At 36.2% G+C, this 13,262-nt stretch overlaps 1 protein-coding gene across 8 annotated transcripts in view; it reads right to left on the bottom strand.

Moving 5' to 3' along the window:
- GABBR2 (gamma-aminobutyric acid type B receptor subunit 2) overlaps nt 1-13,262 on the bottom strand; it is a 492,905-nt gene that overhangs the window by 120,224 nt on the left and 359,419 nt on the right. For all 8 annotated transcript variants that reach the window (XM_068671237.1, XM_068671240.1, XM_068671241.1 and 5 more), the window contains one exon: nt 9,849-9,971. In XM_068671237.1, the coding sequence (XP_068527338.1) occupies nt 9,849-9,971 (123 nt within the window). The remainder of the gene's footprint in view (nt 1-9,848; nt 9,972-13,262) is intronic.

Here is a 13,262-nt window from a genome sequence, read left to right as displayed (position 1 = left end):
GGAACCATGGGCAAAAATTTAAGCAGGACAGATAAACTCTCATTTGTGCACTACGCATTTCTAGCATCCACCTCTGAAAGCATTTGTGCCAGCCACTGCTGCAAACAAACCGCTGAACCAGTTGGATTACAAATCTGGTCCATGATAGTGGATCCTATGTCCCTAAGGTTGGAAAGTAACATTTACTGGGAAGTGAATAATGGAGCCAGAACTAAAACTGCAATTGCTTACTGTAGAGGAATAAACACCAGCAAGCCTCATTTTATTAAGTAGCTGAAGCTGCAGCCATTCATTCTGCCATTTTGGAACTGACCCTGCCCTATTTCTTTATTTTTGCCAATTTGATATCTGTTTCCATGGAAACACAAGTAGAACTAGCCACCAGCTGAGTCAATCTCAGCTGCTGGCTCCCAGTCCTCACGTTTTGTTCCGTTTCCTTGGAAACTGATGTCAAATCAGAAAGACAAGTAAAACAGCTTCTGCTCTTTAATATTTACTCTTTCTTTGGACCTGCTCTAGATCCTCTGGGCCAGCGGAAGGTTTACAACTGACTTCCATGGCCATTCATTTTTGTCCTCTCTGGCATGTCTGCCAGCCACCAGTGGGCCCCAGCAGATGCAAGTAAGAGTTCTCAGTTTCAGCTACTGCTGGTGGGCCGCCTGCTGTGAGCTAGAATGGTAGGGTTTGAAAGCAGGCTACAGATTTAGGAGACATTTGGCTCTCACCGTCTGTAATATTTCAAATTGGAAGGGAAGAAATTAAATTTATTTAAAAAATAGTAGGGGAAACAGATGGGCTTAATGATATTTAGAGAACAAATTGACTAACGAGCTCTGACCTGCATTAGGCTGAACACCCCCAGAAACTACTTCAGCCAATTATATACTTCATTTCATAATGTACATTTGACAAAGTTCTCTCTGATCCAGCTGTTAGCTGACTGAATAGCCCAATAGCACAATGTAAACAACACCCCTAAACACATCTGCTTATGCATATGTACATATGTGGAAAAAGTCCATGATCTGATTGTCTCAAATCAGTAAAGAATCTGCACAATTCTACTTGAGTACATGAATTAGAACCAGACATCTTTACCAATACTCCCACGTTTTCCTCTTGTGTATACAGACATACACACATGCTCTCCTCTGTACATACTTTCAGGGCAGAGTATTTTCCAGTTCTTTCAGTAGCAGTGCTCATGACTGAAGACAATTATTAAAGGAAAAAAAAATCATAAAGAAATGCAAAAACAATTAAAAATAATATTAAAGGATATGAAAAAAAACAAAACAACAAAAAACTAGAAAAGCATTCAGGTTACTAATCTAGGACTTAAGTACAACTTTGTGTGAAAATGGTACTTGATATACAGCTTTGTATATCAATATATTTTCACTTAATTTTCACTTATTTTTTGTTTAAAAGCACACAAGTAAATTAATTCCACAGGACAGAAGTCTGTCCTAAAGAAAGTTTTTATATTTCGTGGCCTCTGCTCTTAGTTAACTGGTCTGCTAGCATACATCATTATGCTCTCCTTAAACATGCTTTTACCCTTTCTTTCCTTTCACACCTAGTGTATGAACTCCTTTTTGAGTTTCCTTTACACCACATCTTAGTTATGTCCACACAACACTCACTGAGAAGCAGCCTGGCATTACTACCTTGAATAACTTCTAGAATCGTATGTTTAGTTGAATTCACCTACAGTCCAAATAATATTTTTGGAATTTTCATTTATTCAGGTACTATGATTGGAGAAATCTCACAGAAAAGACATTATGACACTCAGGCACAACATTTATTCCTCCAGTCTAGTTGCACTTGTATCCCTCTACCAAGAAAATACTCAACAACATCTTTGTGCACCTGCAGAATTGTCAGTACGATAACACTGATTTTGTTCTGGATTAGTTATTTGAAAGAAAACTGCTGGCAATTTTAGTTGTTTAAAGTCAAGCTTCTTCAGTCTTAGTCAGAAATGTAGAATGAACAGTTTACTTAATCTGTATGTGTGTTTCCTCTACTTTAAATACAAATCTAAAATCTCATCTTCCACTGTATCAGTAAGACTTTGCATAGCAAATGAGATAATAATCTCTAGGTTTGCTGCTGAAGATATAATCAGAAAAGGCTATTTTACCTTACGAGCTTAATTCTCAGAAGCACATGTTTGGGAGCTGGTGTCTTCTCTAACGAAGCATCAGCCATGCTACTTCATGTCAAAAGCGCATAGAGCACTTGCTGCAACTGACTGATAGTTAAGTCCTGACAAACCAATGCTTCTGGTTTAAGGGCATGGACAGGTTCTTCAAAAAGACAATACTAGGCGTGGTGAATTGACACCAGCCAACAGCTAAGCACTGGTGCAGCCACTCCCAATCCTAGTGGGACAGGAGAGATAATAGGAAGAGCAAAAGCAAGAAAACACATGAATAAAGGTAGGGGCAGTTTAGTAAATGAAAGAAAGAAGGAAAACAAACAAACAAGCAGTGATACAAAGGCAATCTCTCATCTCCTCCCACAAGACCAATTCACAGCTTGTCTCTGAGCAATGACTCTTTGGAATACAACCCCTGCACTTCCTCTACCCCAGCTTCCATTGCTGAGCACGTGTTACTGCTGAGCATGAGTTGCTTGGCATACTGTTGAGTGTATGGTGAGGAACATCTCTTTGGCTAGTTTGAGTCAGCTGTACAGCCTGTCCCTTCCCAATCTCTTGTCCAGCCCCCAGCCTATACTCACTGTGCATGCAGAGTGGTAAAAAGAAAACTTTGAAGCTGTACAAGCACTGCTCAGTATTACCCCGAATACTGGTGTGTTATCAACACTATTAGCCACAAATCCAAAACACAGAACTTCTATGAGGAATGTTAACTCCATCCCAGACAGAACCAGCACACAAGATCACACAGAAAATATTTTCTCTGCTGTGTTTTATGACTTTTTACAAATACTCCTTAGCATGTCCTAGCACTACATGTTTTGATTGCTACTCTGCATATTTTCATGGAATTTTATAACACCAGTGCCTTGTCCCACATAGCACTGAAGAACTCAGAATGTAACATTTTTTATCCAAACTCAGGACTATTTTACTTCATATACATCACCTAAAGGCTTACTATTTATATTTTTTTTCTACTATTTAATATTCAGAACCAAAGTTTTGCACTGCTCTCCCCCCTCCCCCCCCCCCCCCCCCCAAATTCTTCACAATCAGCCCACATTTTTACTATCTGGAATACTTTACTCATCATTTGCTTTCTCTTCCACTGGAGAACACTAGTCCCAGCCCAGATCCCTGTAGAACTCTACCAGCTATATCACTTCTTTCTAAAATAAGACTGTTAGTAATTCCTTAGTTCTGTTTCCTTGTTGGAATGGATAAAGTTTTATATCCATTTGAGGGTTTCTATTTTTCCATGGCTAGTTAATGGCTCTCCATGAGAGCCTTTGATGAAAGAAATTGTCAAGTCTTTTTGGAGACCTAGAAGGCTGTGTCCTTTTCTGTTCACATGCTTGCTGGCTTCTTCAAAGTACTTCACTGAGGTTTTGAATCATATGTTCCTCCACAAGTGCCATGTCAACTCTTCCTCAGTGTAGCATATTTATCTCTAATTCTACTCTTGATTACAATTTTTATCAATTGGCCTGCTACAGGCATTAGCTTAAAACTTTGAGGTTTCTACTCTGTCCTGAAAACATGACAAGACATTTGCAACTTTTCTTTCAGATATCAAAGCAGTTCTGAGCTAATAATTATGTATGGCTGCCAGTAGTTTCACTACTACTTCCTTGAATTTCTTTAAAAAGCTTGGGAGAATATAATCTGGTTCTAGTGATTTATTTGTGAATAGTTTGTCTATTCCTACCAGAAACTCCAGTCCCTCTTCAGTGAGTTCATCACAAGGGTTCTAGCATAGGAATCTCCACAAGCTCTTCAACAAATACTTTTGCTGAAAAAAGCAGCAAAACAGTCATTTAATCATTCTATATGGCCTGTTTTCTGCAAGTAATGCTATTATATTCTGATCAAATATTATCCCTAAAGATTCTCTGGCAAGCTTACTGTTCCCAATATGTAGAGAAAGATTTATTATTCATTTTTGTGCATTTTGCAGGTTGGTTTTAGCCTGCTTTATTGTGTTCTACATTTAACCTACCAGAATTTATGATCCTTTCTATTTTCCTCATTTGGATACAGCTTTGTTTTTTTTGAAGGATGTCTTCCTGCTGTTTAGTCATGCTGAGTTTCTTCTTTTTCAAGTCTTACTTGACGTGTGGCATGCATTTACTCTGTATCTCCAGTATGATATTCTTAATAATGTCTAGGCCACCTGCAAAGATTTAACTCTCTAGGGTGTCCTCTTTAGTGTCTCTTTAAGAGGCTTCATCAGTTTTATGTTGTTCCCCTTTCTGAAGTTGAGTATCACTCTAATGATTTTTTTTGGCTGTTGTTGCTTCTTCAAAGCTATTGAAGCTAAGCAGGCTTTATTTGTAGCTACAGAATAGCCCTTCAAATATCAACACTTCGCAACAGATTCTGTATGCTATTCAGAATGAAATCAAGGGTTAATTCTCTCTTCATGGGTACTCCTATTTGTTCAAGTATGAAGCAGTCACTGCTCCTAAATAAGTTAGTCTGAGCAGCACATTCTGATGTGACACTTGTCCAGTTTACATGTGCATTTTTGCTCTTGCAATATTTTTGATTCCCTCAGTATATCAATGAAAGCTGATCTTCTGACTTTGTGGTTAGTAGCATGTGGTTGATAACATAGTTAAACATTTGAAAGGTATAGGAATTCCATCTCACTGACTAATTGATTAACCTGTTAAACTGGTTTTACTCCAAGTTTTATTTAACAGACAGCACTACTCTGCCACAGCCATGGTCTACTCAATCTGTCCTGCTTATTGATATTTTTGTTATAGTAATGTCCTTATGTAGAGTTAGACATTCTCAGTTGGGCATTCTTAGTTCCCACATTTTATCTCTATATCAATGCTAGAAGCCTATACTGAATGTGTCTCATTGATCTGGTTTTCTCATCTGTATCTTCTAAAAGGGCAATTTTTTTTTTTCTTGTTTATTACCAAAACAGGACAATTCAGTGTGAAATCTTAAATACTTGAAACATTCCAGAGGATATCAGAATGAATTTTTAAATATTTTAAAATATTTTTATATTTTAAATATAAAAAATACAGAAAATATAAAAAATATAAGTATTTTTATATTTTTAAATATTGACAATGTTATCATATGGTTGCATAAAAGGAAATATCTCATGATAACTATATAACTAGTACTAAGATATAAAGGAATGCAAATGTTGCTATAAACAGATAAACAGATTTTAAAATTTTACAAGAAATATTGTCATCTTTTCTTGAGTCTAACACTAACATCTTTTTATCCTTGAGAACTATAAAATCTCGTCTATCTCCCCTAGTACACAAGTTTGTGTTTGTTAAAAGTTATTACTGGTTACCTTCTAAGGCCACAGTCATTCAGTTTGTGCCAGTGTTACAGCTATTTATGCTGAGAAAAGACAGGCCAGTTGCAAAAGCTCAAGGTAAACTGTAGAATTACTATAGCATTATATTATGAGAGAGAAGTGTGTGTGATTGCATGTCTACACAAAGACTTACTGAACTGTATTAAGCATATAATTGGATTATGACACGGCTGTTGCACAGGGAGAAGTGACTCTAAAAGATTTTGTGATTTCAGACTTGTGGTTTCATTCCACAGCAGGTGTATCCATGAGCAACTGAAATGAGAGTGAACTGGTTTCTTATGTATTTTTAACTTGTGGCTAGATTCTCCAAGTCTAACTGTGAAGAACCTCTGTATTTATGATGTTTGCCTTTGGAAAGAGGAGTAAACTCTCACTGAAAACCTCCTCTTAGTGGAGATGCTATAAGAACCTCTCCTCCATACAGCTGATTGTTTTCATGAAATCTGTAGCAATGCTAAGGCCTTAAGAGTTATACCAGCTCTGTCAAATTTATCTGAAATTGGTTGCTTCAAAATTTATTAGGCTATAGAAATAAAAGGTACACAAAGAGCACCCTTGCGTATAGACATTGCTTTCTTAAGAAACCAGGAAATATCCAAGATGCTTTGAAGAAGGAAATAGACCCCTACCAGTGGGGCAAAACTCTTCCACAGCCAGCAACATACATAGAAGAAATGGAATTCCTGATGGCTTTCAAGCCCAAGAACATGGCAGGTAAGACAAGCAAGAACGCCTTCTAGTTCATATTACTGGCGTAAGTTGGTCTGACATAAACAGTCAAAAACAGATCTTATCTTTGGAAGCAATTCCAAATTCAGCCTAGGAAGAAACTAATGAGAAAAATGGCTGTTGATCTCTTCAGTGGTCTGTAACATCAGCAAAAGAAAAAGTATTACAGAGGATGCAACAAGAAGTCTTATGAGGAGCAGCTGAGGGAGCTGGGGAGAAGAGATCAGGGGTGACCTTATCACTCTCTATAGGTACCTTAAAGGAGGCTGTAATGAGGTGGGGATTGCTCTATTCTCCCACGTGCCTGGTGACAGGATGAGGGGGAATGGGCTAAAGTTGCGCCAGGGGAGGTATAGGTTGTATATTAGGAAAAACTTCTTTACTGAAAGGGTTGTTAGGCATTGGAATGGGCTGCCCAGGGAAGTGGTTGAGTCACCATCCCTGGAGGTCTTTAAAAGACATTTAGCTTTAGAGTTTAGTGATATGGTTTAATGGAGGACTTGTTAGTGTTAAGTCAGAGGTTGGACTAGGTGATCTTGGAGGTCTCTTCCAAGCTAGATGATTCTGTGTGTGTGATTCCATGTGAAGAAAAACAGGTGAACAGAAGTAGCACTATGGGTTTTTCTCAATGCTGTTTGAAAACGAGAAGCATTTTATGTCAGAAAGTGCTTTTGCAGGATGTGATAATCAAGCCTACAGTACTCTATACAAAGAGTATGGAGGAATCTTACCGTTCCTCTGTAGGAGATCGGAATATAGCTACAGAACTTTTAAACCTGTCTCTGCCTTTATCCATAGCCTGTTTGTTTTTATACAACAATTTTTGTTGTCTATATATCAGATACTGAATAACTGTCCTACTAATGGTTGGAGGGACTGGATTAAGTCATTGCAACTGTTAACTTGCTCTCTTACAGCTTTTGTAGATGTGCATTTCACAGGGAAAACTGATGTTCAGGGTCATGACTGCACAGACCAATCTGAAAGATGACAGATCAAACATCCCAGTTGTTTTCTTGCCTCTATCAGGGTATAGAGTCTTCATTCCAACAGAAGCCCTTTCATTTCCCTTATATTTTTAGATATAGACTGCCCATCCTCAGCTTTAAGACCATTCAAATTAACCATTTTGTGAGTAATTCCAAACAACAAATGATACTGTCAATTTTTAGGTTCCTCATTTTGGTTATTTTGACTGACATGTTTATGAAGACACAATTAATAGAAGACCACCTGAAAGTCAAATTTTCATAGGCCAAATGCAGAACTTTCACATAGGGAGCCAATGAGTATTCAGTTAAAACCTCACTCAAAGTACAAAGTAACTAAAATAAGTGATAGTGTTCAGATCTTTGGAGCCTACATTTTGTTCAGTGTCTATCACTTGGATCTACTTTAACTGAGACGTGTTCAATTAAAATTATTTCTTAGAAGCATGTGGGACAAGAGATATATGTGACATATTTTCATTCCAGAATGAAAAGAGGAATACTACTAGAATAGCGTGTACTTTGTGATAGGTATTTTCCAAACACAAAACCCAATACCTGTTGAGGTATGCTCAACTAAAGAATTCACCATTGTAGAATCCATTTTAAACAAATACATTTTTTTTTTTTTTTTACTAAGGAGATTCTGGGATCTGAAAAGGCCAACTTCAGGAGAGCAAATTGCAGTTCACCTAATTGCTTATATAAGATAAAAACATATGTACAATATTATAATTTGCTTCATAATACTTTTATTTTCTTACATCCCCAAGTCCATTATCCTAAGAAAACATTCTGACTAATTTACATGGCAAACAACTCTAACACTAAGTTTTGGTGAATTCCATGTGTGTATTCAAAATATTATATGTTTTTATGTATGCATTCAGTGAATGTGAGTTTTTAAAATTTTGAATGGGCTTACACAGTTCCCACGGGGGTTCCTATTGTGCAGCCCTGTGGTCTAGACAGCACCAAACATGGAGAAAACATACACCATGTTTTTAGCACTACACAATCCACATTCAGATGTAAACTGTAGTCTTTGAAACTGCAATTAACATTATTTTTCAAACACATTGTATTTATGGTTTGATAACCTCACAGTTGCTGCTGCTGTCTACGAAAATTTCAATCTAGCGATTCTGCTAAGGTCAGATATCAAGTCCATTAGTTTTGTCTTCTCTCTGTTCAGAGGAAAGAAGAGTTCTAACCCACTAAAGCACTGAAATTACCATTATTTCAGTTGGATTTTATGATTACTTGTAATATTATGTTTGGTTTTATATGGGCAGTGAAACAGTTAACAACACTGACAATTGAAATTTCATCAATTGCAATGTAGTTGGAGGTAATGAAGTAAACAGGGTTATTGGCAGAGCTTGAAACAAGCTCTGCAAATGTAGGGCAGAAGTGTCTGCACAAGACAAATTTCAGTTACGTTTTCCATATTTATTGACAATCAGAATGACTGAGGAGTCTTCAAAAACAAGTTCAAACTCCAGGGAATGATTGTGAAAGCTCTTTTCAGACTATAAAATGATTTCTTGAAAGGTTTCCCTTGCAGTTTAGGAGACACCATTTCAGAAATTATATTCCAATAAGAAGTAAAATCTTCTCCTAATAAAATTCCAGAACTGCACTGTGAAGTAGGAACAAAGGAAAACCAATGGAACAAAGTATCATACTTCTTTGAAATATTAACATCACAAGAGAAAAAAATATATATTTTCTTTCTCACTGATTGTCAAGTATTGGAGAATAGAATAATACTCCTAGATTATCCTCATATAATCCACTATTCAGATGTCACCAGTTTCCATGTTGGAGGTTATAAACTCTCAAACTCTGCCAATCTGCATAGCGATAGAATGCATTTTTATTTTATTTTATTTTATTTTTATTTATTTTTTTTCTGGTTCTGTATTGTTACTGCCATATTTCTTGCTGAGAAACCCTCCATGTCCAGAAATTCTTTTTTTTTTTTTTTTTCTGTTCTCTTCTATTCCATTCTGTTCCATTCTAAACCTTTACTAGAAACTTACCAGAATGCTGGAAATTGTGTACAGGTGGCATTAAGCTATTATCTCCTTCCTAACAAAATCTCTAGCATGACCTTTCTGGGAATGACATTAAAATAGGAACAATCAGTATGTGTGTTTGCACATGCTATTACTGAAAATAAATATAACAGTAGGAAATATAAATCCTGAGCATCTCCACAAAGAATGCCATCTAAGCAGTGACCTCTCCTTCACTTATCTTGTATGAGCTCTTACTGAAATCTGCTAATGGGTTCTGATAATCTATTATTTATTGCAACAGACTCTAATAGAGAGTCTTAGCAGAGAAGTCTCCTGTGCTTACAACACTTTCATATAAAATCAGAAGTGCAAAGAAATGTGGCACCTTCAACTACAGATAGGATTTCTTTTGGTTGCAGTTGTTCCATTTCTAAGTACATTTAAAAATAGAACCTTTCTTCCCCTCAAATATGCAACATGACCTGTTTTCATATAAACTAATGTATATCGCCAGGTTCTATAGAAAGCTGTAGATATGCAACCATGAGTATTAGTTGGGCGTGAGGACATACCTCCATGTTATACTTTTCCACTGTCCTTCTCAAAGGATCCACAACCTGCCAGCAAATCAGGATGCAAAGATCAATCAGTAGCATCCCTCCAACTATCACCAGTAGCTTCTGGTCTTTAATGATCTGGAGAGACAAAAAATAAAAAAAAAAAACAAAAGGGAGAAAAAAAGGGAAAATCCCATGAGCCATAGATAGATCCCTGTACAGCTTTACTCCTATATAGGGAGAAAAACACAATTTGCTAATAAAAAAGTATTTTAACAATGAATGGAGAAAAGTTTCAGAAATATCAAAAGATGAAAGCAAGAAGACACAATTATTTTAGTTTGTTTCATGGTTGTTAGAAGTATCAAAAGTACATTCAGACTTCTAAAGACAAAATAAAAGTTTTCCTAAATATTGATATTGAAGTCCAGGTGTTATATTAACTCTTAGACAAAAAAAAATAAATAAAAAGTATATTTTAGAGATCCACTATTATATTTATTTATGCAAATGTGGAAAAGTGTGACATCTCAGAACACCAGGAGTTGAGCAGGAAATTAGTCTTCACTAAGATTTACTGTGTTCACTTTCTCATAGCCTTCTTGGATCTGGAAAACATGTTTGCAAGATATTTAAACATAAGTTGGTTTTGGAGGTGTGGGTTTTTCTCTATGTATATAACTCTTTCCTGTTTTATCTAGGGAACAGAAAAGGATGATGTATTTTGATGTATTTTTTCTATTTTACAATAGTGAGAGGCTTTTATGCAGATTCTACTTAAAGCATGTTTTTAATTTTACATGAATTTTAGATTAAATAAGAAAAAAAATGCTAATAGGAACAAGCCAAACTATGCGTTACAGTCTTGTACAGCTGTATACAATCCCTATATTATTTCTACTCTTACACAAATAGCAAATCAGATAAAATACACTATAAGCGCATTATTTAATTTGCAAAGTTGTGTGTTTAAAATACCAGGCTTAAATGATTCTTGTGCCTATGTTTCTGTTTCTTTAAATGAACTTATGCTTCCGTTCCTAATGAACACTTGTACAATATTCAAAAGGTATTACCAAATTGTTTTAACATGAACAAATCCACATACTTTTCCGTAATTTTCTTTCTTAGAAAGAGTTGGTTTAATCTGAATGAAATATTCAAAAATATTAAGTCTGAGAGGCTTAAAAAAAATGTGATTATTTCAGTTCAATTTGATAAACTTGTTAAGATTTTGAAAATGCTTTACAAAGCCAGTAGTGTCAGCTAATCTTAATATAGGCTAGACTGCTATTCCTGCCTAGAATAAAATTGTATTTGCATTGAACTCCTATCAAGCTTAAGGAAAGGATAAAAATAAATACAATTTGAAATAATGCAAGAGATTTTAAAAAGTTGTTTTTTCATATTATTTAGAGAGATACATTCCTGATTTTGACAGAAGTTTCTGCAGTACTGTACACCACTCTATTAAACTGCTAGTTTATTTTGTGATACATTTGGAGTAAATTAAGTGTAAAAATAAGGCTAGCAATCAGAATGATTTAAAGGACTTGAGGCACTATTTTCATTTAGTGAGACCAGATATTTAAATCCATGTAGCCAACATCATCAGAAAGGACCAGAAAACTATACTTTTCAATATGTTTGCACAGGTAATGAAGCAGCATGTCCATCTCATCAGTGCCCTCATCAGAGAGGGAGGGTGAAGGGAAAAGATTCAGCTTTCATTTTGTTTTGTCTTACTGTTGAACTGTGTTGTAAAGAGAACTTTGCAAGGAAAAGGTGTCTTGGTGGGGAGGTGGCTAGGAGGTTGTTGCAATGTATTTTCTCATTAAACTAAAAGGAAAGCAGGTATTAAATCAAGATTCTCTGTATCTGGTCTGATTCGGGAAACCACTACGCCTAACCTTTAAGTTGTTTACAAAGTTACAATCAAAGCTGGAAAAAGGCTGTTAATGACTCAGACTGCCCTCTGTAAAAAATTGCCATTCATTGTTCATCTCTTATCCAATGTCTCTAAACAGGACTTAGGTGAAATATACCTAAGTGTTGCTCCTGGTAAGAGCGGAGACATAAGTTAAAAAACCACAGGAAGTCATTTCCTAATATAATTTGGATTTAGATGAGATTTGGACACTTCTGTCCAAATCTGTGATCCTGAAAACAGCTTTCTAATAAAGTAAGAAGTGTTTTTTATCAGACAAGCTGTCCAGTAGAAAGTACCACAGCAGGCTTATTAGCAGGAATAGCCAGTCCTCCCTCAGTCACTTCTCCATCAGGGTCCCTTTGCGAGTGTGCCCTCTGTCCCCAGTCCCTTCCCAGTCATTTCTGGACCTTTGGTGCTTTTGCTGGGACACAATACTTTGCTGGATTCAAAGGAGTGCTGTAGATGGTCCTTCCTATGTCCTTGCCCAGAAATCAGGGTAAGTGTTACTCTCAGGCTATGATTTGCAAAGGAACTCATATTATAGACAGAGAGAGAGGCAGCCCGTTGTCCTCCACTGGATAGATTTTAAGAGACAACCACTTCTCTGAAAGCAAGCATTTGTCCTTCACAGGAGGAGTCATTCATTGCATCTAAAGCCTTTCCCTCCACCTGCACTGAGATCCAATGGGCTGTACAATTCAAGAATTACCCCTCACAGTCTCACCATTCGCTAACTCACCAAGCCAAGTGCATTGAATCTTACATACTCTTGTGAGCAACATGAAAGGATTATAAAATCATAATCTCTTTTCAAATTGCACCCAGAGGGTAACATTACACCAACTAGAAGTTAACCAATGTAGCAGCTACATACATACCTACATGGATTCATACTGAATCCATGCAGAATTCACCCATTTTGCAGTATTTTATATTTTTCCTAGGATCTTGGTCTCATCGAGGATCTGTTCAGAAAATATACATGCTAATATATTTGTGTGTATATATGTATATGGAAGATTTTCACATTTATCAGAAACATTAATCTTTAATAATTAACATTTTAATTAAGGTATTTCTTACTTTCGGGTACTGCTATCTTTCCATTATAATGAACAGATATACTCTAAAGAACTTTCATTACCTGTTTCTGAAACATCTGAAAAAAAATCATATAGGAATTCTTGTTCTACAACAAACTTTCCAATGAACCAGATTTTAAAATTGCTTTTAAATGGCTAGCTAATTTATTTTATTGGCATATATTGGTTGGTCTTTCTTTGCAATTGATGGTATTTATTTTATTGAAGTTGGCTGTTTAACCATTAGGTGTCTGGCCTCAGTCATTAGGCAGTGGGCAGAGAAAGAAACCTTCAAAGGAGAATCCAGCCCACCTACCTCAGGTACAATTTCAGATCAGAGAAATGAGTGTTCTGAAATGTGTCCCTTTCTACTCATCCTTTGCCATAAGTTTTTGAAGACCATTAACTTCAGCTAAA

This window comes from Anas acuta, chromosome 2 (genome assembly GCF_963932015.1).
Source record: "Anas acuta chromosome 2, bAnaAcu1.1, whole genome shotgun sequence".
Taxonomy (NCBI): Eukaryota; Metazoa; Chordata; class Aves; order Anseriformes; family Anatidae; genus Anas; species Anas acuta.
This window is presented reverse-complemented; position numbering and strand designations above follow the sequence as displayed.